Source organism: Acomys minous (genome assembly GCF_964271855.1).
Source record: "Acomys minous genome assembly, chromosome: 4".
NCBI lineage: Eukaryota > Metazoa > Chordata > Mammalia > Rodentia > Muridae > Acomys > Acomys minous.
In genome coordinates this window covers 102166821-102193767 of record NC_140486.1, presented here as the reverse complement: position 1 = coordinate 102193767, position 26947 = coordinate 102166821, and the positions used below count along the sequence as shown (strand labels likewise).

The window sequence follows — 26947 nt, the reverse complement described above, 5'->3', positions numbered from 1 at the left end:
CTCTCCTCTCAGATGCCTCTAGCCTGTGTCAAGTTAACATGAAACTGCCCACCTCAAGCCTTAACCGAGTAACAGGAAAAACAAAACAAAACAACCAAAACCTCACAGACCTTAATGCGATATAACAAAGGGTAGCATCCTCTCATGCCAGTGTCCCACACGGGTAAACCTTTCCCTCTAGCCACTGCCCTGTCTGGAGCAGGCAGCTTTCAGATCCCTGAAGCAGGGAAGGAGAGAAATGCTTGACACATTTCTTCCTGCCCCTGTCCCGGGTGACATGTCACTTCCTTTCTGAGCACATGGTCCTGTGTCCTCCCAAATAGTCCCATCCTCCAGACATAGTGCCTGAAGCTCTCAGCCTCACCTGTCCTAGAACTCTAGGTCTGTGGTGACATTTCTTCTTCCCACAGAGCTGCCTCCTATTATACAGTATTCTTAGAACCTTCAGCCACCTGGGAGTGAAGTAAAAGAAAGCAGGGGAGGGGGGAGGGGGGAGGGGGGAGAGGGGGGAGGGGGGGCAGGGGGGCATCAAAAGCTAAAACCCTAGTGGTTTAAAATATAGAGTCTATGATACCATAAATAGATCATGGCCTCAAACTACATTTCACCCCACCCCAGGTCCTCCTGGAGTCCATGGATATTTCAGAACTGTTTTTTGCTTTTTGGTTTTTTGTTGTTTTTTTTTTTTTTAAAGCCTATGGTGGTTGATCATCATGGTCAACTTGACTGAATTTGGGTCTCCTAGGAGACACACCTCTAGGTGTGCCTATGAAGCTGCGTCTAGAGAGGTTTACCTCAGGAAAGAACCACTCTAAATGTGGGTATCGCCATTTTGTGAACAATGGATAAAAAGGGGGAAAGGAGAAAGCCAGGTAAGCACAGGAGTCCCCTCTCCCGGCTTCCTGATTCACAGAGGTAAGCAAGCTCAACTGCCATGTCTTCACCTTCGTGGTGGGTTGCAACCTCAAGTTGTGAGCATAATTCCTTCTTTTCTTTTTTTAAAGACTGATTTATTTGTATTTGTAATGTACATTGGTATTTTGCCTTCACATGCAGCACATGTATGCAGTGCATGTGGAGGCCAAATTCTTTGGAATTGGAGTTACAGTTGTTGACCACCATGTCAGTGCTGGGAATTGAGCCTGGGCCTTCTGGAAAAGCAACACGTATTTTTAACTACTAGGCCACTTCTTCAGCCAAATCCTTCTTCCTTCCTTTCATCCTTTCTTTTCTTTCTTTCTTTCTTTCTTGTTTTTTTTAAGACAGGGTTTCTCTGTGTAGCCTTGGCTATCCTGGGCTTCCTTTGTAAACAATGCTGGCCTCAAACTCACAGAGATCCTCCTGCCTCTGCCTCTGCCTCCCCGAATGCTGAGATTACAGGTGTGCACCATCACCGCCCAACTAAAATCCTTCTGTCTTAAGTAGCTTCTTGTCAGATGTTTAGTCACAGAAATGATAAAAGTCACTACAATGCTGTGTGAAGCCCAGGTGAGCACCAGTCAGACTTTAGCCATGGATTTTTTTATATGTATTCCACCTATATTAGTTTCTTTACCTTATCATTTATTTTTAATTATCTTACATCTTTATTTCAATACATTTACTCTAAATAGGGTTTTCTGCTGCTATCATAAATGAAAACTAGTGTCACTTGACCCCCACATACACACACACACAAAATGTAGCCAAACTAAAGGATTTCAATTCAGCAAAATATCACATAGCACTAAGAAATGCTGTTTACAGGGCCTGGAGAGATGACTCCATGGTTAAGAGCACTGTGTGTTCTTCCAAAGGACCTGTGTTAAATTCCCAGCACTCACACGGCATCTCACAAGGGATCTGACACTCTTCCAACAATGCACATAAAATACAATTATATATTTAAAAAAACATAGTGTGGCTTAATTATTTTTAAAAATGTTGTTTACATATGTGCACACACACATCCCTAACACATGCACACACCCCTAACACATACACACATACTCCTAACACACACACACACACACACACACACACACACACACCTAAAAGGACATGCAGGAAATATAAATGTATGTTGTCAAGTGAAAAGGCTAAACTACAAGGGCTATATGCTATATGACCCCAACTATCTGACACTCCTATATGGAGGGAAGCAATGAACAACTTAGAGCGGGACAGAGAGGACTTTAAGGGCAGTGAACCTATTCTGCTGATGCTATAATGGTGGATACAAATCATTACATGTGGGTAGGGTTGGGAGGAATCCTTGGAATAAGTAAAGGTAACAGAAAACCCTGGTGGGCTGGAGGTAATAAGGTCAGTACTGCTGGGTCAACTGAAGCAACCATACCTCTTGGGTGGGAGATATTGATGGGAAGACTAAGGAGTGCGTGGGAACTCTCTGGACTTCCTGCTCTATTTTCCTGTTAACATAACATTGTGCTAATGAAAAGAGCGTTCAAAATAATAGGTGCAAATATAAACAAAGTAGTCGTAAGTCCTGTCTAGATATTGGAGTCTATCCAAAGGCTGATGCCTTCTTTTTTTGTTTACAAGGGAGATTAACAACATTAGGAAAGTGTTAAAGACAAACTGTTACTACAATAAAGTTCCTGCCCTAGACCCAATCCTAAGGCTAGATATTTCAGAACACTAGTCCAGGGGCGGCTGGAACGTACATGCCCTGAGGATGTGCATGGAGTAAGGATTTCCTCTGCCTGTTCCAGCTTGGGCCTCTGTATACGTAGGTTGCTTCTAGCTTCTGGGGACTCAGGTAAAGGGTTTTCATTAGTTAGTTTGTTTGTTTTTGTCATGTGCTTAGATCTTTGGTGTGTCAGATCAATTTCTTACAACTGCTCAAATTCAATATTGTATTCTTGTTTCATAAACAACAAAATCCAAATCCAGAGGATTGAAAGAAATAGCCTAAGATAACCAACCTGGCAAGGGCCCTGAAGCAGTTAAATCCTATCCTTCTAACATCAAAGCTTGTGCCACAGTGCTCCCTGAGACATGGGTGGTGGTCAACAGAAGATATCTATTCTTGTTGCGGGGGAAGGGTGTTTGAAAAAGTCTGTTTTTCCTATCATTCTTCAATAGGATGAGGAAATAGACTATGTTTCTGGCCAAGTGGTCTCAAGACAGGATAATGATTATCATGATTCCTAGGACACTAATCATCAGTGTTTGTCCTTATAGTATCAGAAAATTAAATTGGCTGGGCTCTCAAGAGCTCATCTATAAGGCCCATATTTGCAATTTTAATTTATATACACAAATAAGCTCACTCACAGATACACATACATACACAGACAAACACACACACACACAAATGTGCTTTCTACCACACGTAAGCTAAGGAGCACAGACAGCATTATTAACATGGAATGAATATATTCCAAGAAGGAGGAGAGAGATTCAATAATCACTAAAGCTTCTACTGTGTGCAAGGTCATGTCTCAGCCATGATGGTAGCTTCAGGAAGGCTCTGTAGATATTCTCTCTCATCACGTTCAAGTTAACTTCCCTATAAATGAGGAAAATAATTTGATCTGCCTTCCTCAGTAATTCTGTAGACAACTCAAAATTTCACAGAGAACCGAGTTTTCCGCCCACTGTGTAACCCAGCACTGGTAATTATTATTATTTTTCTTTATCCTGTATACCAAGGAAGAAGTTTAGTGTCTGCCCCTGTTAGCTTTAGCTGCCAATTTCACACATCTTTGAATCAGAGACGTTTCTGAGGCTGGGCATGGTGACTCAAACCTTTAATCCCAGCACTTGGGAGACAGAAGTAGGTGGACCACTGAGTTCAAAGCCAGTCTGGGCTACATGGTAAGTTAGTTCAAGCACAGCTAGGATTATGCAGAAAGACTTAAATAAATAAACACGAAAAGTAAGAAGGAAGAAAAGAAAAAAGAAAAGAAGTCCTTATGAGAGCAATCAGCTGAGTTTAAAACTAGGAACTGGCTATCCTTTTATGGAGCAAGAGGTAGCTCCTTGGGTCCTTAAGTTAGGCAGAGCCTATATGTTCAGATTTCCCAGTTTTTGTTTTTGTTTTTGATGGCCTTTACCTAGTACTCAACATGTAATTTATACCTAGGCCAAGCAAGACAAATGCCACATGCTCTGTCATACAGATTGTAGCTTTGAAATTTTAGATTTGCATGCTTACTTTGGAGTCTATAGATGTCAGGAAGCTAGAAAGGGCTTGTGATGGGGGAAGGGAAGAATCTTTAAGGGGTGAGGGGCAAATAGTTCACATGTGATGGGAAACTAGAGAAAGGATACTGGGGATTCAAGGTATAAGTGGGAATTGGGGCAGTACAAACGGGGAGAGAGGGTCAACCTAATCTAAGGGTGTAGGAAAAACATCATAGAAACCTATTCATTTATTCAGCTAATTATAGAAATGTAATTGGGGGTTGCAGGAAGGCTGGCCTGTCATTAAGAACATGTATTGTTCTTGCAGAGGACCCAAGCATCCATGCCAGGTGGATAAGAAGCATCCAGCTGCAGGGTGACCCAAGGCCTCTGGTCTCAGGTACCTGCACTCCTGTGCACATACCCACCCACAAACACACATACTCACGATTTACAAAGAAATCAAATCTCTAAAAGTTTATGGAAGCCAGGTATAGTGGCTCATTCCTTTAATCCTAGTACTTGGGAGGCAGAGGCAGAGCGATCTGTGAGTTGGAGGCCAACCTAGTCTACATAGTGAGTTCCAGGGCAGCCAAGGCTTGACAAGGCTTTTCCTTAAAGGCATGGGCTATCAAATGAAAATGCCAACTGCCCAGAGTGGAATATCTTCCTGAAAGCCATCAATCATGGAGACTCTAGGGCTCTTCCAAACAACATAGGCCGTTGCTGTTGCTCTTACCATAACTGATGGCAAGACCTTTTTGCTGAAGATATGATACTCTTGTGTTGTGGACAGAGAAACCAAGCTGGAACTGACCAGCAAATGTCCTCCATTTTGGCTAGCTTTGATAGTGCCCGAAGAAGGCCACAGGGATGGACAAGTCATCAATGGTATTACCCAGTGCTGAACCTGAACGCTACAATACTGACCTGCCGGGCAAGCTGTGCGCACTAGTACAACTGTGATATTAAGGGTATAGTGAAAATCAAGCACTTCTGATTAGATTTGGGGCCTGTTACTTATGAGGAAAGTCATCCTTGGTACTATAAACCTGGTCAAAAACCCATAGCCTGGGAGTCCAAAGGCCCTAGCAGGAAACTTATTGCTGTTGTCTCACTACATGGACGTGCTGTCCAACTGGCTTCTAAATATTTCTGTTTATACTATAGGCTGGGGCTGTTCTCACCACTGTCTCTCTGCAGTAGGCTGTGGTTAATGCAGAGACTCAGAATCCATCAAAGTACTAAGCACAAGTGACTGCCGAGTCTCTTTCAACCCTCCAACTCAAGACCCAGAGAACACTGTAGAAAGGGAGGTGGGAGGGATGGGGGAAGGGCTCCCAAATGCTGTCTTCTGATATGAGCATTGCATTCATGAACCCACTGCTGCTGTGCTTACCCACACAAGAGCAGGCCAAGAGGACCAGCCAAGCACTCTAACAGGCAACGCTAACTGGACTCAGTGGGTTACCAAAGTAAAAAGAAGAAGAAGAAGAAGAAGAAGAAGAAGAAGAAGGAGAAGGAGAAGGAGAAGGAGAAGGAGAAGGAGAAGGAGAAGGAGAAGAACAAGAACAAGAAGAAGAAGAAGGAGAGGGAGGAGGAGGAGGAGGAGGAAAAATGAAGTGAAAGGGAGTATTCTGGGGGATCATCAGGGGCAGTAGGAAGGGGAAATAGGGATAAATAAGATCAACATATAGTTTATATATGTATGAAATTGCCAAAGAACAAATAAAAGATAGTCTGAAAATTGTAATTTATTCAATTTTGTCACAAGGTTATCCCCCCTGTGCATACATCCAAACAAAGAAGTATCAAATGTGCATATACATATGTATATGCATACGTAAATCCTGGCTTGCATACAATACATATTAGGGTGGGGGTGTTATGTGGTTTGGGCCACACTATGTTCACTCGTCAGCTCCTTTACATCCAGGCTCACCTCCAACTTGGCTTTCTTCCCAGCAAACAAGAAGTGCCCCTGCTCGGTTCCACAGCCCTTTTAGCAATGCCTCCTTCCTTCCTTCAGCCTCCTTCCCTCCCCCAAACTCATGGTTCGCATCTGGGCTCCTCCAGCATGCCTAGTTCTCGGCTATCCCCCATGTTTGTCTTCTCTCTGGCTCTCTCTGGGAATCCGTTATTTCCCAACTCCCAGCCCCGCCCCCTCCCCCACCCCCTCCCCCACGCCCCAGCTGAATTAAGGAACTCTCTCTATGAATGGCTGAGCTCGAAGCCACACCCAGCAAATGAGCCAATCCTCCACAAACTGATGCAGACTGGCAAGTGCAAGATCACTAGAGTGAACATCCCAGTGGAGCGGCAGTTCTCAACCTGTGTGTTGTGGCCCCTTTGGGGGTTGACCGATCCTTTCACGTAGGGCTGCATTATCAGATACCCTGCACAATCAGGTATTTATATTACGATTTATGACACTAGCAACATTGCAGTGATGAAGTAGCACTGTATAAAAAAAACCTGAAAGTGGCAGCTATCTGCTTTGGTATGAATCTGTATTCTTCAGTTCATAATGGTGTCTTGCCTATCAGCCATGAAGGGCTTGCTCTCCTACCCTGGTATGTGTGTGAAGAAAAGTCATAATTGCACCAGTCAGGTGCTACCAACAATTTGGGGTTTCTATAAACACATGACAAAAATCTACTCATTTTGATAAGGGTGAGTTTGAATACTCCGCATGCTCTGTATACTTGGACAAGATGTCCTACTGTGAGATAAGACTTGCAAAAGGACAGGGTGACATTTCTTTCTGCTTAAGTTTAAGAAATCCCTCTGGAGGGCCAGGCATGATGGCATACGCCTTTAATCCCAGCACTTAAGAGGCAGAGGCAGGCGGATCTCTGTGAATTTGAGGCCAGCCTGGTCTGCAGAGTGAGTCCAGGACAGTCAAGGCTGCACAGAGAAACCCTGTCTCCAAAAAAAGAAAGAAAGAAAGAAGAGAACAAAAGAAATCCCTCTGGACCCTCCCAAAATGTACTTTGTGAACTGAAACTCTCAAACCAAGAAGGGATCTTGAGTCATCTAGTCCCAGTCATCTATATAATTTCCCTCTAAGGCAGCCTGTACCATTTTGCCTAGCTCAGATAGGAAGCACTTTACAGCATCAAAGCCCAAGTTGACTTCTGTGGAAATCCCTCACTGTGTCTCTTCTTCTTTCATACAACATGCTTTCAACATTGGATGGCAATGTTTTGGACTTTGTTTTTTTTCTCCTAAATATTCTCCCCTCCCCCACCCCCGCTCCAGTTACCCTGACTGTGGGTATGTCCACTTGAGCAAACATTTCATCAGTTAATTTAGAGCGTGAAGCAAGTACCAGGACTCAGACCAAGTGATATGGTGAGGGAAAAAAAATCACACACAGATTGTTTCCTTCCCAGATCATATAGCCCTTTCATGATGCCTCTCTTGGACCCAGGCAAGTGTCCCTGGCTTTCGAAGGTTAATAGCTGCCCCCTCTGCAAGCACAGCTGTCCGCAGAGGAGTCCATGTCAAGGAACCATGCCCCTCTTCTAGAATGTGCTCCACTTACCTGGGGCCCTGCAGTTCCTGGCTAGATAGATAGAGACCTGCTCCTAGGACCTGCAGGGTTTTCTTCTTCAGGTCTAGAAACTTCCCTCCTAGGCTAGGGGGCTAGGGGATGAAGCCACTCTTCGGGGAATGGCACGGACAGAACTCAGACAAGAGAATCAGAGTGGTCTATGGACACCTCCATTGGCTAATGCGGAATCCAGGCAAATCTGAAAGTTGTAAATTTAAACTCACTCGCCTGCTTGCTTTGAACACTCAGTAGTCAGGCTGAAATGATAGACTGGGTTGTAATCAAGAGTTGGTTAGCTGCCTTTATTCCCTGTAACCGTTTTAGCCTCCAGGTTGTGAGCGCCTATTATCATCTTTGCCTACGATCCATAAGTTTCAGGTGTGAGTTTGTTCATTGTGCAAGGAGGTAACAATACCCCAAGCACACATGGAAATACAAAATCAAACTGCAGTTCCTAGAAGAACAAATACACTCTTTGTCCCTGAACCGCTCCCTCTTGATCTCCATTCCCAGAGTTCTCGGTGCATCTTAGCTGTCCCCTCTTCAAGCACCCCTAGTAAAACCTTTATTCTGTGCTCCAATAACCCCACTGCACTGGCTGAAACCTTCCACCTCATTCTTGCTTCCTGGGAACAAAGCTCTCAGGAAGCTATCCCCCCAAAAGAACAAGAAACGCACCCACATCTTTTAAATTCCTCCAAACATGTCTCCTGCTTTCATTAGATCCAAAACATGCACCCCCGCCCCCTGCCCTGCTCTGGACTGCATCCTTAGCCCCACCTCCAGGCATCAGCTTCCCAGCCTAGCAGGTGGCTTCACCTCTCCCTTGAAAACACACTTTTCTCACATCTCTTCTGCTGCTTCCTATCAAACCTCAGCCTTTCAGCCCGAATCTGTTTCTTCTCACTGGGTCTTCAGCAGCAACAGAGAAGCCTTCCTGACTAATTGAAGGGAAAAGAGCAAACCCCAACCCCCACCCCCACCCCTCCATTGCCATCCTTCTGAATAGGTATCCAACCCACTGGTTGTTTTTAAACCTGCCCCTTTCTTGTTCAGATAATAACAACATTCACTCAGCTTCACCGGCTGTGCGTTCTTGATCTCTCTGTCAGGCCCTGTGATGTCTGGGTTCGATTGTGACATCCTAGAGGACAGGGCCACATCTAACGTGCATCTCTGGCCCCTGTTCAGCCAAGCAGCGGGCCTAGGTAGGCTCTTATTAAAGACTTTGGCGTTTGAGGCAGAGGAAAAGCACTCTGTGCCTACAGCACTCTACGCGCAAGAGAAGGCGTCCATGAATGGACCTGGCCCTCCTGCCAGCCTGTGAGCTGGGCACACTTTTAACAAAGCTAGCAAGTCTTGCTGTCTTGCATCTGAGAGAACAATCACAATAACAGGACACTGCTGGCTGCCTCTGTAGTATCTGACTTGGTGTTCTGAGTCACCCTACAAAGCAAGGACTGTTGTTATTTTACAAACAAGGAATCCGAAGCACAGTTAGGCCGTGTAACTGGTTCATCACTCCAATTAGGGCCATCTGGCTTCAGGCAGCCTCAGTTCACCAACCACGGTGCATTGTTCTTCCAGGGGGATAGGACAGCACTAGCCACACGTAGAGACTGAGGGGCTTTGCAGAAGCCTCTGCCATATGCTCTCAGGGGTCTTTGAGCCCAGTCTTGTTTGAACAACTGGCTGAGAGGAGAGCAGAATGGCTACTCGGGAGCTTGCTAACATGGGGCCAACAGGTCTCAAAGCATTTGTTCACACCCCATCCTTCCTTCTCCAGACCTCCTCTTCTGTTTCTGAAATAGTCTAAGCCCGCTCACATTTGGGGTTTGGGGTTTGTGGTTTCACGCAGCTGGAATGCTTTCCCCCAAATCTGTGTCCTGGTGGGTCCTCCTCCTCGGTTTAGGTGTCAGCTTGGACAGAGCGCTCTTAGGAAGGCTCTTCCTGTTTGCCCTGTCGAATATGGATGCACATGTCTCATGCTTTCCTTTCATGATTAACACGTTTCCCTGTGTGCCTTGTTTCACCTGTTTCCACTGTGGTTCTCCATCTGAAATCACCTTGTTTATCTACTGGCCTGTTTGCCCATTTCTGTGTCCCCCTGGAAGGCCAGCTTCAAGACAACAGAGATCTCGTCTGCTTTCTTCACTCACAGACGCTTAGTACCGGAGCCATGACACACTGTGGCTTCTAGCCATTTGTTAAAGGAGCGCATGAGCAAGTGGATGCAAAGTCCTCTGTGGAAACCTGCAAATGTGAACCTAACAGAATCTTCCCATAACCCCTCACCACATTACTCCAAGCACTTTGCAAGAAGAGACCAAATCTTTATTTTGCTTGTCAGTCTTTTGGATCTTAGAGTAGTGGCAAATGAAAACATGGTATGTGGGAGGGGGTGTTTAGTTCCTTTGTTTGGACGGGAAAAAGAGCAAGACACTCAGCTATTTAGGTGGCAGGTCGCTCATTTAGACTAGGTAGAGACAACAGCTTGACAGCGCTTGAGCCCTCTCTCTCTCTCTCTCTCTCTCAACTGGAATACACGAATCTCCACCTGACCACTTTTTCATCTCCCTCTCTGTTTCCTTCTCTATCTTCATCTCTCATCTTCACCTTTCTCTAGAGTGGCCCCAGCTCCTCTCTTTTGTCTTCCTTCCTCATTGAAATTCTGTGAAAAGTGGAAAGAAAGTGGGAAGCCTTGATCGCCACGCCTACCGTAACACGCATATTCCTCCAATGACCACTATAACACAACACCATTGAAACCACTTGGCTCCTACAACAAATCAACCCTCCCAAACATGATAACCATTTCTAAGAAGTTCTTGACTTGGTCCCATCTCAATGCAGACACAGCCCCTTCCACCCTCCCACACAATAAGAGAACCCATTCCTCCAGTGACATTAGCTTTTTTTAAATTCAAAGCTCCATTTATGACGTATGGTAAAGACGATGAACAACAACAGAAGTCCCCAACCCTTGATCAGACCTTGTACCACAAGAAGGCAGTTCATAATATTGCTAATGATCATTTTCCTCAATTAAATACAGCTTTTCCACGATCAAAAAAAGAAAAAAAAACATGTTAATCATATGTTAATCTCTTACAAGGTATTTTCACACTTCTGGGCTCTCCTACAAAGAAAGGATATGGGAAGCAAGCAGTATCTCACGGAAGTTGGAATAGAGGCACGGAGTTATTTGAAGACTATCTCACAGCAGGTGAAATATTATCTCAGCACACATTTCAAGGCTTGCTGTTTTCTAGAGAAGAGAGCCCTTGCCAGAAGGCACATTTCCAACAGCCCCTATGATATGCACACACGTGCCAGCCCATATGGGAGAAAGAAGAAATAGTTTAGGAAGTTAATAAGCCAAATCACTCCTATGCTTTGGAGAAGCTGAGGTCCCTGAATGAAAGAAGATCCTGACCAAAAGTGAGGCTCCTCTTTGCTCTCAGCCACGGAGCCATACACCACAGACAGAAGCTTGGTATTAGCAAATGGAGCAACGTGCTAGAAGAAAGGCACTGAGCCCTTCTCATGCGCCAGCATTTCACTGGCTGCTTCAGGTAATCCTAGTCATAAGAAGGAGGAGGCCAGTATCTCCGAGATACTTAGTTACTACTTCCTTTTATAATGTCCAGACTGCAGCTCAAGGCGTCACCAGACTCTTAAGTGTTTTGCCCATTCAGAGACACGAGAGGAACAATGAATGGAAATATCAGCTAAGCCTGCACCGCATACAATAAGCAAGAGCAGGGCTTGCCAGCAACACCAATGTGGCATCCTGAGGCACTGAACACTCAGGATTTCTCCACTTGAAGAGACTGCTGAAGAGGTCTCCGAGGTAAACACAGAGCTCTGCCTACATCCCAACCAAATGTTCCATCTCCTACATCCCTAACCAGACCTGATTTCCAGGTGAGCACCTGGGACTCTTTATGATGTGTTCTCACAATTCAGGACTGTTGTGAATTAGCACACATCTATCCAGTGCTGTGGACACCAGTCAGTGGAGTAATAGGAGGATTGTCTGTGGAATAGACAGGGAAGGGAGAACCTGCCTTACTGGGTGGGGGGTGGGGGGGTGAGGGGTGAGGGTGAGGAGTGGGGGGTGGGGGGTGGGGGGTGGGGAGGAATCTCTGTTCCTTGCCATGGATGGGGAAAGTTTAAGGAAAGGCAAGGGACAGGGAATCGATGTAACAAGACTCTTCCTCAGTGGCCCTTCAACTCACTCTGGGTAGAGTATTTGGTTCCAATACAGGAAAATGTAAGATCACCAAGAAGTGTCTTGGCAAACTGAGATAGCCTCAAAGAAGTGGGCGGGGGGGGGGGGGGAGAGAGAACCAACCAAACAGGATTTTTGTACTTCAACCTGTGAGAACAGGAAGCAAGAACATTGTCTTGTCATAGTTTCAGAAAAGGAAGAAAATTGGAATATAGAGCTGAATATGTGTGTGTGTGGGGGGGGGGTTGGCAATTTTATTATCAAGAAACCAGCTAAAAGTGTTTGTCTAGAACAAGCATGACGGTCCCTCTGAGTCGCTTCATTTCGTTGTTTTTGGATCTCCTATTCTGAGGTGCATATGAAAGTTTGGGGATGAAACTGAAAAGACTTGCATTGGGCGGAGGGTGCAAAAAATCAAAGTGCAACTGAGCTAGTTACCAAACAGACTCCCTCGGGCGCCTATTGGTCAAACTTCACCACAAGAAACTCTAAACACTACAGTCTTTGACACTAGACACAGCATAATGGTTCCCTGGGGCAAATAATTAAGTGGCACTCTGCATGGCCTGGAGATAGCACACACACACCGAAGCAGGGGAAGGAAAAAAGGACTCACCTGCTCTGGTCCCTGGAAACAGATGCGGCAGAGGGGAGTCCTCATCCCACTGTCCAAGCTACTTCCTAGAGAGTAGCAGTCCTCAGCTTTCTCCTTACAGAATTCATCAGAGGAGGCACTGCTGAGCAGGGAGGCAGGTGGCCCTGAGGCTGGGCCATCCCAGTCATCTTCCACAGAAGGAGGCAAAGGTGGTGGAGGTGGCAGAGGAGGGGTCTCCCTGCCCACCGCTTCTCGGGGGCCTCTCCAGCCTGCCCACCCTCCGGTACCCAGAGCCGGAAGGGTGTTGTTGTTGGCCGCCACACCAGGGAGCTGGGGGTCACCGTGCATGGGCAGGGGCGCTGGAGGTGGGCGCCTCAGTAGAAAAACCTTCAGGTCATTAAAGAGCATTCGACAGCGGCACTTGAGGAGACCCTGGTGGCGCAACATCTGGGGAGCTGGGGTGCACAGTCCACAGCAGCAGCAGCAGCAGCAGCAGCAGCACCACCACCACCACCACCACAGCAGCCCACCCAGGGGCATGAGCATGTGATGGGGAAGCAGAGGACTTGAGAGGGGCAGCTGGAGTCTTTAAAGAGGTGGATAGGGTGGGGCTTGGGGTCCACAGTGTTTGTGAACCTCCTTTCTTATTGGCTCTTCTTGTAACCCCTCCAAGCAGCAGATAAATTATCCCCTTACACTGACAACTGTGAGTCAATGATTCTAAATGCTTTTAAGAAAATACAAAGTTTAAAAAAAAAAAAAGTTTTTCTTGTACTGGCAGCCTCACCTCAACCTCAGACTTAGTTCTGCCTGTTGTCTCCTTTCTGTCTTTGACATCAGAATACTACTAAGAAAGCAGAGCAGCAGAAGCATCGAGACTGGGATGCATGACCGATGTCTAATTGTTAAAAAACTGACACAGAAAGGGTTGCTAGGTTCTTCTCAAATCTCTAGGATGTGCTAAATCTCTTTTATATAAAAGGGTGGAGAAGACTATAAATCAAATTCGGAGCAGCTAGATCCAGGCTTAGGGAAGCCAGCTCAGTGAAGAATTGAGGATTGCACGTGAGTGAGCAAAGATGGGCTTCTTCAGGTAGAAGTGATTGGGGAAAGGCAAAAAGGGAAGGGGGTAGGGGAAGTTCTAATTCTCTTGGGCAGAAAACTGGGGCAAATAACCCCCAGCAGCACCGGAGTTGCTTTTAAGAGAGGAATTGGGCGAGGGGGCGCTGGTTGAGGGTGAAATTGGGCAAAGAGCTTGTGCTTCGCCTATGCAGCTAAAAGGCTACACAGAAGAGGTGGGATGTAGGGCGGTGGACCAGGAAAGGATGGAGGAAAAAAGAGATCTTTAACCCTCGAAGGGCTGCGTCCTTGCAGAGCCTACGGTCCTGAAAAGAGGAAGGGTGTGTGTTTGGGTTTGGGAAGGTGGTGGAGCCGAGAAAGGAGGTAGAGAAAAGGGGCGTGTGGGAGGGGACAGGAGAAAGGAATAGTTACATGATCTCGGCCCCCAGCCCACTCCAGCTGCAGTCTGTAAATCGCAGGCCCCTCCCCTTGGTTCCATCAAAGGTCCCTTCGGGCGAGGTTCGAGAGCTGGAAGATGGGCAGGTCCGGGCTGGAAAGTGGCCTCACTTTCTCCTCCTCGTCCTCTTCTGGGTCGCTGTCGCCCTCCTCCTCCTGCTCTGGGTCTGCACGCGCCCGGCGCTGCTGCTGTGGCAGCAGAAGCGACTGCTGGTCGGCGTCCTGGTGTCTCCCGGGCCGGGGTTGCTCCGGCTGGTCCTCTGGCGGCTGCCCACGGTCCAGCGCGGTCGCGACTCCAGGCTTCATGATCCTCCTCCTCTTCCTTCCCGAGGGGCTGGCCCTGAGCCCCCGCGCCCGGGCAGTGCTGCCATGCAACCAAAGACACAAGGCAGGCGTGGGGGTAGGGGCGGTGGGGAAGTGATAGGGGGAATAAAAATAAAATAATAGTAATGGAACAATTTAGTTCTCGGATAATCTGAAAAGAGTGCTTCTGGTGGGTGGGGGCGGAGGAAGGAGGCTGCCAGGTCCTGTCGGCAGCTCTGCCCCCGCTCCCCCCACCTTGAGCGGCCTCAGTCCGCTCTCTGCTCCCACCCCCACGCCGCCCCTCCCTCCTCCGGCTGCCTCTGGCTGGCTGGGCTCGCGGCTGTTGCTACCTCTCCTCGCAGATGCACCGAGGTAAGGCTTGTTTGCAGTGTAAGCTGAAGGTGGGGAGGGGGAATAGAGTCGGTGTGGCCGAGATGGTCAGGCAGACGGCACTTGGCTCCAGCTTGGTCCTGGAGACTCCCCAGAACCGTGTATAAATATATCTCTTAGAAAAGCCGAAAAGGAAGCAAATCAGATTCCAGGCTGCTGCCAGGTGTTGTCTTCAGCCGTTGCTCAGCACCCGCCGCCGCGACTGCTGCCCCCCTGGCTCAGTTCCCAAAGGGGTGGTGCTGGAAGGGAGGTGCCGGGGCGGTAGGATGACAGTCCGAGGACTGGAAACAAGCTTCTTGGAGAGAAGGCACCCAGCTACTTCCACCCGCGCGGCTAGGGAAGCCGCTGCTGCATTCAGCACCTGGGTGAGTGGACAGCTCCCACCCAGACCCTCGCGCGTCACGCTAGCGGGGGCCTGACGCAGACGCCGCTGAGGGACGGAGGAGGGAAAGAAGACGAGAGGAAAGAGACTGGGAGAAAGGGAGCCAGAGGAGGAGAGAGAGAACAGTTTGAAGGAAGAGGATGGGGAGGAACCAGAGAAAAGGGAGGTACGAAGAGGAGGAGGGATTTCGGAGAGGAGGGAGGAGGCAGTGAAGAGTAAAAGAGACAGAGTGGGAACTTGGACGGTGGAGTGATGCGTGTACTCACTCCCACATCTTCCAGCTTGAAAGGATTCGGGTGGACAGTGCGACTGGTAAACTCCCTGCCCATTGCACCCTCTTCCTCGGCCCCATACACACCCGATACAGTTCCCTTTTAACCAAAAATCCCTGGTGCTCTTCCTTACAAGTGCTTAAAGTAGATATCTCTTTGTACACTTTGGAAAAGATAGTTTTGTGACTTCCACATCGTATCGAATCTGGGACCTGATAGAGATTAAATCTCTCATGGCTTAAGACCTCGTGAGAAAAGTGCGTTTTAGACCTTCAAGCAATTTCGCCTTCTAGAATTTAAACTGCAAAGGGGAAGGAAAGATTATCTCCTCCTCTTCCTCTTCCTCCTCCTCCTCCTTCTCCTCCTCCTGCTCCTCCTCCCCCCTTCTTTCTCCACTTTCTCCTTCCCTCCCTCCCCCTCCCTCCCTTCTCTCTCTTCCTCCTCTTTCTTCTGTGTTTTGGATTCATTTTCATTCCCATATGCCTAAGTCAAGCCTAATAGGCTTGAGGTGAGTTGGGTATTTGTTAATGGCTTATAGCCACTACTAATCACAGTCATCTTTACTTCAGGCCGCCACTTTCTTTCAGCTGTGAGTCATAAGAATCCAAGGCTATAATACAGCCCCATGCTCACTAATACCCTTAAACTCCCAGCATCCAAACCTCCCACAGAGCCACCAGTAAGGAGAGATTCGAAATGGATTTTAATTCCCTCTACCCTCTCTTCTTATTTGTATCACTCTATCCATCCTTCTTAAGAAATTTCTAGTGAACAGAAGAGTATCACTAAGTGCAAAAAGCCCAAAAAAGAAGGAAACCCAAACGGGCTATATAAATACTCGGTGTTTACAACTGTAGACTTCAGCCATTTATAATTTAGAATCCAAACCCATGCTACCCTACCCCCTACCCCCTTCCCCTGCCACTCCTCTAGGGTCACAGACATAGAGAACTCACTCCAATGAGTCACCTCCACAGCTGGGCTAATTATGCTAATGCATTCAGGAACTCTGAAGCTATAGACAGGGTAGAATGTAAAATCACCACACCGAAATATCATTGACATGAAGCTCAGCTCAATGAATCAGAAGAAAACTGTCCTTTTGTTGGTGTCTCCATGAATGATTCATTCCCCTGAGCCCTAGGGAGCAAAGCTCTGTATCTAGGTCTTGGCCAACCAAGCATGGCTGCTTGGCTGAGTCATGTCCCAGCAGCTGACATGGACTCTGAGACCCTGCAAGAAAAAGTCAGGATTTGAAAAGGATGCCAGGTCAGCATTGAAAGTCCTCACCCCTAAGCCTGACCTACCTGAGTTTGATCCTACGGATCTCCGGTGGGGGAGAGAGAACTGATTCCTGCAAGCTTTTCTCTGACTTCCATGTGTGTGCCATGGCACACACATGTTCCCCTATACACACACACACACACACACACACACACACACACACACACACACACCAGATAAATATAATAAAGATAATGCCAATGTTTTAATAACTATAAAATAATGCTTAGATTATTGATACTTGAGTGAACACTGCTGCAAAATGAACTTTACTTAAAAGCATCTGTGTTCTCCATTACCCTGCATCTGCCTCTGGCACAGTGCAGATCACTCTCTACAAAACTGGTCCCATCACATGCTTTTCTCCCTTCGTATAACTTAGAGCTCCTTGAAAGGACCAGCGTTTGTCTTTTCATTAGCAGCATACAATGGAGCACCTGAAGTCCAGCAGGTGATCAGGAAAAAGACTGAATGGACCAGTGGCCTTTTTTCTTTTTTCAATGAAAGTACATGTTTCTCCCCTTTAATGTAAACATGACCTGACCGAGTAGCTGTCCCATCTAAAATTGAGTTTTAAAGTTTTGTACCTGTAAAACACTAATTCCAGTTGTGTTGTGCAGAAAACTTGAACAGTAGTTTGTTTGTTTTGTTTTTGTTTTTGTTTTTTTAAAGCAAAGCCACATCTCAGAGAGATTTGGAACTTGCATTCAGAGCTGTAGAAATGGGTGATGGCCGAAGGAAGGCTGTCTCGATCCACCCTGCCATTGTAAGAGAAAGATTCTATAAATAGAAAGATGCTAGTGATGAAGGGGAACAATTGGATTGTCTGTAGAAAGACAGAGCCTTGTGAACTCTGTTTAGAATGTAATACGAATCCTGAAAAACATCTCGCTGAATTAGGCTCCGACTATGTTAGTGTTGAATCATGAGCCCCAGGAGGAAAAACAACCATAAAGAAAATGTTAAATCAATGGGTCTCCATTTAAACATTCAGAAAACATTTACTGAACACCAATCATTGGTAGGGAATGGTGCTGGAAAATACAGGAACACAAAAAATGAATTGGTTAGAACCGAATCCTCAGGAGGCTCATGCTAGGAATACAGACATAATTATAATGTAAGGCACACAATTAAGTGCTATCAAAGTATAAAAAGTTTTAGGAGCGTTCAGAACAGCGAGGTAATACCTACAGCTTCGCAGCAATTAGGAGAGGTGGGAAGAGGTTGGGGGAGGTAGGGATCCGTGCCAGAGTTCTGGGAAAGCCTTTTTCAAGAAATGACATCCAAACTGAGTTAAAAGATGTAAAGTTCAGAAGGAAGCAATCCTTGGCAGCAGGAACACTGACTACGTCATCCCTTCCACTTGCCTGGGCTGGAGGGTGCTTGGAGGCTAAAAGTAAAGACAGAAAGGTGAATGGAGCCAGTTTATAGAAGATTCTAAATGCCTCTCTGTGAGAAGATTTATTCGTTGACCGGGTACTTGTTGTAATGGCTTTAAAGATTTGGAGCTGAAGGTGAAGGGCAAAAATAAACTTTATTGCTGAGCAGGTTAATTAACTGGATGGGATTCCATTGCTAACAGGTAGGAAGCAATCAATATTTTTCATTTCACGCCAAAAAGTTCTGAGCTCCTTAATAGATTTAGTCTTTCAAACGAGGTTGTTTTCAGATATATTTCATTGCATACAAAGGTTCTGGGGCCATATGAATTTTAAGAAGAGTGAAGGAATGAAAGGTTCAAGGAATAGTCTAGGAAGAAATATTAGGACACTCCGGGGTACAAAATGACTCATTCTAGAGGCCGTTGTACTTAATTCTCTGAACAGGGGCGCTCTAAGGGATTCCAAGCCAGCTGTTGTTCTTTTTTGCCTACACAGAGTTTGCCAAAGGCAGCGGAGGTTTTACAGAGGAATTAGAGAGCTCTGAGCTAGAGATCACACAGTGGCATACATAATTCATGGTTTCCAATCTTTCCTATAATTTGCTTTCCCAAATTTTGCAATACCTGCATTGACATTGATCAACTTCAAATTCATGGGCCCTAAAAAAATAACTTCTAAAATTTCTATTAATATGCAAGGTTTTTGTTTTGTTTTCTGAGACGGCATTTCTCTGTGTAACAACCCTGCTGCCCTAGAATGGCTTTGTAGACCAGGCTGACCTTGAATTCACAGAGATCTGCCTGCCTCTGCCTCCTGAGTGCTGGGATTAAGGGCATGCGCCACTATGCCCAGCTAAAACACAAATTATTCACATCTATTCTATACTGAGCCGGACACCTTCTTCATAGATATTTAAAACACTCACCTAAAAATAGGAATTCTTGCCTTGGAGAGATGGCTCAGAGGTTAAGAGCACTGTCTGTTCTTCCAAAGGTCCTGAGTTCAATTCCCAGCAACCACATGGTGGCTCACAACCATCTATAATGAGATCTGGTGCCCCCTTCTGGAGGGCAGGAGTACATGCAGGCAAAATACTGTATATGTAATAAATAAATAAATCTTTTAAAAAAAAAGGGGGGGGGGGAATTCTTGGGGTGTGAACAAGATGGCTTAGTAGGTAAAGTGTGCATCCCATAAACCTGATAACCTGAGTTCAACCCCTGGCACCCATGTAAAGGTGGAAGGAGAGAACCAACTCCACAAAGTTACCCTCTGATATGCACGTGTGTTCTGGGTCACTTATGTACCCACACATTACTCATGCATGCAGAGGGGAGGGGGAAAGAGCAAGTTAATAAATAAAAAATATAGAAATTCTCTGGGCTAGAGGGAAGGATCCGTGGCTTAGAACATTTTTTGGCACCTGTAGAGGACCTGCGTTCAGTTCCCTGTATCCACAAGGTGACTTACAATCATCTGTAACTCCAGCTCTACAGGATCCAATGCCTTCTTCTGACCTCCACAGGGACCATGCATGAAGTACACGCAAACATACGTGCAGCATAACACTCATACACATAAAATAAACGAATCTCTGAAAATTAAAGAAAAAGAAGCAAATTCTCACTGGACGTGGTGGTGGCATACGTTTGTCATCCCAGCATCTAGGAAGCTGAGGTAGGGTTCTGAGTTCAAGGCCACCCAGGGCTACTAGTAGCATACTATCAGGAAGGAAGGGGGGAGTGAGGAAGGAGAAAAGCAGGAGGGAAAGAGAGGGAAGGACAGAGAGAGGCTACTTCCAAATCTACTGAAAAAGAATTTCTCAGGGAACAACCTAGGAACATATATGTTGACAAGGGTCCTACCAAAGCGATTTTCTTAAATGAGAGGGGTTTTGCTGTAGCCCAGGCTGACCTTGAACACACTATCATAAGCTAGGCCTGCCTCAGATTTTTATCTTCCTGCCTTCGCTTTCCAAATGTTGGGATTACAGGTGTGAACCACTATATCTGACTTGATTTTTTTTTTTTTTTTGAGACAGGGTCTCTCTATTAGCCTTGGCTGTCCTGGACTCACTTTGTACTCGAACTCACAGCGATCCACCTGCCTCTGCCTCCTGAGTGCTGGGATTAAAGGCGTGCACCACCGTGCCCAGCATCTGACTTGATTTTTAGAAAATTTCCTATTTCTTAGCCTTCATTTTCAAATGTTGGCTTGAAGAAAGCAGTCTAAGTTCATGGAGTTGGTGAGCGACAGCGCTGAGATTCTACAAGGAGCCACCCCGAACCTGGAGTCTTACAACACAACACAGCTCTCCAGGTGTGTTTCCAGGTGCCACGGGGAATCCTTACATAGCTATATTTGTCTAATATGGTGTATTATATGTCAAGAGACAGTTCAAAGTTCAACTTATGGCAGGAGAAGGTCCAGATGTTCTTATGATTCCCCATGTCCCAAGACTCATGGCCTTGTGTGTGGACAGACCTGGTGTCTGGCTTCTACTGAAGTTTTTTACTACGCTTAAAAAGGGTGAGGTGTCACGTCAGAGATCAGCACACACAGACTGATTCCCTACAGCTGTGCTTGCTCCCTGTCTCATCACACTGCATGTAAAGCAGCTGCTGGTCGTGAGCTACAGAGGGGCCTCATGGGTAGAAACACAGGACGTCACCTCGCTGACGCCCAGTGACGAGCCAAGCTGGTTATCTGACAAACCATGGACTGAATGCTGCCAGCCACCATGTAAGTGAACTTGGAAATGGATCTTTTCCTTGCTAAGCTTTGATACAATGGCGGAAGTGCCCCCCCTCCCCCTACAGCTTTACAAACACCCAGGAAGGGCCTGAGCCAGAGGAGCTGTCTGAGCTGAGCCTGACTTCTTTCTAGCCTGTAGAAACTTTTACACAGAGCTCTTTCAAGCTGTCTGAACTGTGTCACTGCCCACCTCCAACACATACAGAGGACTCTCTTTGTCTCTGTCTCTGTCTCTCTCTCTGTCTCTCTGTCTCTCTGTCTCTCTGTCTCTCTGTGTCTCTGTCTCTGTCTGTCTGTCTGTCTGTCTGTCTGTCTGTCTGTCTCTCTCTCTCTCTCTCTCTCTCTCTCTCTCTCTCTCTCTCCCTCTCTCTCTCTCTCTCTCTCCATCAGACTCCATTTTGAACAGGTATAGGCCTGAACATCTTGGAAGACAGAATATGAGAAGCTCTTGTTGACTCAGGTGATCAAGAGTAAGTCCCAAATGACTAAGCCCATGAGAAAGGTTTACCAGTGTCCCCTTCTAGAATTTAGATGCCAAGGGCAGGGTTTATGGTTCATCTTATCTTGATAATATGTGCATACGTCAATGATGACACGTAGTGGGTACCCAATAAATATTTGTTAAATGGTTTGTTACCACCATCACCACACTCCTTGTCACCATAAGCCTGTTTCTCTTTTACTTATGGATTGTAAGCATCTCCAGCTATAATGAGGCCTCATCTTAACCAATATCCCTAGCCCCGCCCATCTCAAGGTTGTCACTGAGCCATCAACAAGGAGACATTTGAAATGGAATTTAATTTCTGGTTCTTTTCCTGCTTTTCATTCACGGCACCCTATCTCATCTTTCTCAATGAAGTTGCAGTGAACAGAAAAGTGTCCCTAAAAGAGAGTAGCATGCCAAGTTTTGGAATAATTCATTACATAACGAGTGATAACTGATACACACAGACATCCAATACCAGTCACCGTGCCCAGGTTTTCTACCCTGACCTTGGACAATGCACACATGGGTGGTATTTCTTTAATTTTCCAAACCCTGACCTTGGGCAGCAAGCACAGAGCAGAGCCCTTACCTTCCAGTTATCAGCCACCATGAGAAGAACCAGCTCCTCTCTTGCATGAGTTCCCGTTTTCTCCAGATATGACGAGCACAAAGTAACTTTCAAATCATTATCAACAAGAGGCAACTCAATGAAATGATGAAAGTGTTAAATAGAGATTTGCTTGTTTGCAACTGGAAGTCCTACTCTACTCCCAGGGATAGGAATATAACAGAGAGCGAGACAGAAAGAAGCCTCTGACCTCATATAGTTTATAGCCTAGTGTGAAAAAGAGAAAGTAAGCAAAATACGTGGAATAAGTTAATTTCCTCTAGTGCTAGGTGCTATAAAGAATATAAACAGATAAACGTGATAGGGAATGACTCAGTGGTATGTGCGTTGGTGGAAAAAATAAGAAACCATCCCTGAGTTTAGATGCAAGCAGAGAGAAGAAACCAGTGATAAGAGGGTCTGAGGCAGAGAGTTCCAATAGGGCAGGCAGCAAGCAAAGGTGAGAATGGTGACACATTAGAGTGATAGAAAGATGGATAGTCGGAGGCCAGTTGATTCTGGAGGGATAAAGGACAAAATGAGAGTTTAGTGCAAGAAGCCTATGTAATGTCATTTAATAATGAGGAGTGAATTTGCATTTAGTTCCATGATAGCATGGAAGCCAGCAAGGATTTAAAGCAAAGTAGTTCATTTATTTATTTTAAAAGATTTATCTATTTATTATGTACAGTGTTCTGCCTGCAGGTAATGCCTGCAGGCCAGAAGAGGGCACCAGATCTCATTATAGATGGTTGTGAGACAGTTGCTGGGATTGAACTCAGGACCTTTGGAAGAACAGCCAGTGCTCTTAGCCTCTGAGCCGTCTCTTCAGCCCTGGAGATCACTTGGATGGCTAGAGGATGTGGCTCAGTGGTAGAGAACCCATCTAAAAGATCACTCAGGTGGCTGACCAAGCCATCATCTGAAAGTGCACAGAATGGAAACATTTTGACCACTGTGCATCTGTATGACTCCCGAGACTGGGCTATAAGCAGTGCTTCCATTTCTCAACCTGCAAAATACTTATTCGGGAACAAAAAGGAAATGTGGTTCTTTCTGGCTTCACCGTTCCATGGTTCTTGCGTGGTCCTGCATCTGAACCAAGTTCTCCCATGTGAGCAGAAGATAAGTCTCCAGGTTCCATCTCACCACGTAGCATGCTTCCCCGATATTCAACTCAGCAGTTTTTTTCTCCCTCTCTAAGGCTCCTCCCCTGTACCTGGACCACCCCGATGGCCTCTTCTCCTCGATTTCTCCCCAGCTGTAGGCTGTCTTTCAGGGCCTCTAGTTTGGAGCTGGTTCTGGAGAGACGACACTGGCCAAATTGCTTCATATCGACACCAGCCCTGCAGCCCACCTCTTGTACCCACAACAGTTTCAGCCTTTCTGAGTGCCTTCTGGGAAGGCAAATGGTGTCATTAAATATGCAGAGAGCCCTACAATGAGACGGTGGGCATTGCCAGAAGGAACCTGCCTCCCAACTCTGCTGAGGGAAGAGCTGCCTGCTCAGTCACGCTGGTAGGGAAAAGTTAGTTGATGCTTCCCAGGGATTTCTCCTGACTTAACCACTTCACGAGTGCTCCCTGTCCACTCCACAAGTGCTCCCTGACCACTCTATAAGTGGTCCCTGTCCACTCTACAAGTGGTCCCACAACTTGAGGGCTTTTGTTCTGCATGGGGAAACACCCTCCCCAGACCACACCCCACGAACAGCCTATCAACCTGTTTGAGTCACATGTGACTGTGCATGAATTTACAGGTGTCTGAGAAGTACATACACGTGTGAATTCATAGCCTTTAATCAGAATATAATCTGTGCGTACTTCAAGTCTCCCAGCTCAGTGGTGAACAGTAATATGTGTACATAGACCCCATTTTAACAGAAGGCCCACTTAATGTAGTGTTGCTTTAAAAAGAGCCTCTTAAAATGGCTACTCAATGTGTACATGTAGATCAATAGTCAGACGGATAGAAATATTGATTTGTTTAAGATACTTACATAACAATAATAAAACCTTGAATTTATTTTTTTTTAAACCTTGAATTTATATGCCGTCTCCTCTCAGGGAATTCATAGGCTGTATCTATTTTCCCCATAGAGAGAGCAAAAAAGTTTGTCTGTGCAGAGACTAGAAATAATTAATGAAAACACAAATAATGACCCATCACAGGCTAACTTAGGCACTTTACATATTTTGACCATCTAATTTCACAAACCATATAAAGCCATGAAAACTTGGGGTCCATCAGTTTTAACAAGAGTTTATGCTATACCAAAGCATGCTGTGGTTTGTTTTTTGTTTTTTGTTTTTTGTTTTGTTTTGTTTTGTTTTGTTGGGTTTTCCAGACAAAATTTCTCTATATAACAGGCCTGGCCGTCCTAGACTCACTTTGTAGATCAGGTTGGCCTTGAACTCACAGAGATCCATCTGCTTCTGCCCAGCCCCCAACCCCAGTGCTAAGATTAAAGGCCTGCACCACCAGCCCAGTGGTTTAAAGGTTTGTTTTTTTTTTTTAATTGCAACAGTAGTTCTGTATATTTAACACTTTACCTGTTCAGATTAGCTAATTACTGAAGTAGAAAGCTATTACGTGGATATTGGTTAGAAGTCCATTAAGTTCTCCACTTAGGATTCCTGTACTGCTTCTAAGTAACTACAGTGTAACAAAGTTGCTTGTTCAAATCCAGAATTTAGTGTTATAAAAAAAAAAAGTCCAGAGTAGCAGAGAGTGCCCGGCATGTGAGACCCATCTCAGAACTCTGCTGGTTCACCTGAAGGGGGATGCTGAGCCTTGATTTTGGTAGTTCTGAATTTTGCCATTTTGGTCACTTTATTTATTGTCTCTCTGTTGTTTCCTCATTTGCAAACAAATGAGCCAACCCCATGGAGCTTGATACAGATTAAATGAGAAAATGACTGCAGAGCACTTTGCGTGGTGTCTGGCACACGACGCTCACTAACAGCCGGCTTTCTCCATTATGACGACAGCTACGCTGACCCCTGGCACTGACACAGCCAGAGACCACTCGATGCTCAGCATCATTTATGGGTCACAACCTCTGTTCCCCAGAAATCTGCAAAAGCAAAAAAAAAAAAAAATCCCAGGTAATCAGAGATGTAACTATTGATCGTTAATGTCCCACCTTGGCCAATTTCACCCTCAACATGCAGACCATAAATCTGAGTACCCAGCAAGGTGTTGTTTTCAGCCTCTCTCAGCCAACAGCCCGGCCTCTTTTTATTGTCACCTGCTGCCTCATCTCAACTGCCACCATGTCTCTCCTTTTGTATTTTTTTCTTTCCTAGTTTTCAAGACAGGGTTTCTCTGTGTAGCCTTGGCTGTCCTGGACTCGCTTTGTAGACCAGACTGGTCTCAAAACTCACAGAGATCCTCCTGCCTCTACCTCCCAAGTGCTGGGATTAAAGGCGCATGCCACCACGCCCATTGAATCTTGCTATCTCTATGTAGGAAATGGGACTCTTCATTCCCATGCTGAGGATGTTAAGAGAATGGAAACAGGCAAACACACATCACATTATTATTCTGCACAGTGCATAAGAAAAAGCACAGGCTTACTTAGAAATCCTGTGGTCAGGGGCTAGAGAGATAGCTCAGAGGTTAAGAGCATGGACTGATCTTCCAGAGGTCCTGAGTTCAATTCCCAGCAGCCACATGGTGCCTCACAACTATCTATAATGTGATCTAATGCCCTCTTCTGGCCTGCAGGTGTACATGCAGGCAGAGCACTGTATACATAATGAATAAATAAATAAATCTTTTTTAAAAAGAAGAAAGAAAGAAAGAAATCTTGTGGTCCTCCTGAGCAGAAAAACCCAATGTGTCCTTGAAAATGAACTTCTCTGCATTTTCATTAAGATTTGGTTCTAGCTGAGGCGGGCTAGGTTTGTGGAGTTTGCACATTTGTGAAATTCAAGAACATTACCTCTTCCTGACAGACATAATGAGTGTAATAAGCAGGGAAGCCTCTGTTCTAATAAACAAGTAATTATGGTTAACAATAAATGCATAAGCATGCTAATTAGTAACCCCTCACATAGCTTTTCCCAGTGTGTGGACCCGCATATGCCTGCACAAAATTCTGCTGGGCTTCTGCTCTCCTCAATAGACATGTGCGTAAGTCAGTTATGGGACCATCTTCCTTGTCAAGTCTCTGTCTTTGATATTGAAGGTATTATCTTTTTCACTTAAGAAAAGCAAGTCACCCTGGCTTCTCTTGTCTCCTATGTAATCTGTTTAAACTTGGGTTTCATAGTAATGTGTGACTATTACACAATACGCCCTGAGATCATAAGCATATTGACATCATTACGTAGGTTACATCCGAACTTAGTTATGAGGATTTGCTCTGCCCATCCTTGGGATTTGGGAGTGGTAGCACAGGACTGAACGAGGGAGGTAGCTAGTATTAATAAACAACCTTAAACTGATGGGTTGTCCTTTTTGGAGCTAAGAAAGAGGGAAACCACATAGGGAGACAACGACCCAGAATGGAGGTCTGTCCTGTTTTCAGAAGCACTGTGGCCTGGTGCTTGTCTTCCAAAACAGAAACTGACACTTCCCTGGAGAAGGCTGCAAAACTATTCTCAGCAAGAAATAGCCACAGTTAATTCCCGGGACCCAGATTTTAAAAAAATTCTTGAGGCCTTGTCTATAAATATTTTTCTAAAGATTACTTTTAAGCTTTTCTTATTTTCTTATTGTTCTTGGTAGCAACAGTAAGCATTTTCTTTATGCAATAATTATTCTCATGAATGTCCTTTTCTTTTCTACCTTCCTCCCACCCTTGCAAGGTTATAACTTGCAAGAATTATCTTTGATGAAAAAAAATAAGGAAGGCAATATTCCCAGTGGCTAAAGACACAGATTCGTGATTCAGAAAGGCTCGATTCTTATCTCACTCACTGTTTCAGTCAGGATAAGTCATGTTTTGCTGCAGTAACAAATAGCAGTAATTTGGCTTTACATAATGTCAGTGAAAGCTCAAATGACTACAAGGATGAAGACCTCACGTAGTAGCTCAGCAAC

The 26947-nt window shown here is 45.6% G+C and overlaps 1 protein-coding gene across 1 annotated transcript in view; it reads right to left on the bottom strand.

Moving 5' to 3' along the window:
- The window catches only part of MARCHF4 (membrane associated ring-CH-type finger 4), a 110733-nt gene extending 97661 nt beyond the window's left edge, over positions 1 to 13072 (bottom strand). Inside the window, exon 1 of the mRNA XM_084779490.1 lies at positions 12538 to 13072. Within this exon, the coding sequence (XP_084635616.1) occupies positions 12538 to 13062 (525 nt within the window). The 5' untranslated portion in view covers positions 13063 to 13072. The remainder of the gene's footprint in view (positions 1 to 12537) is intronic.
- Positions 13073 to 26947: the final 13875 nt, after the last annotated feature.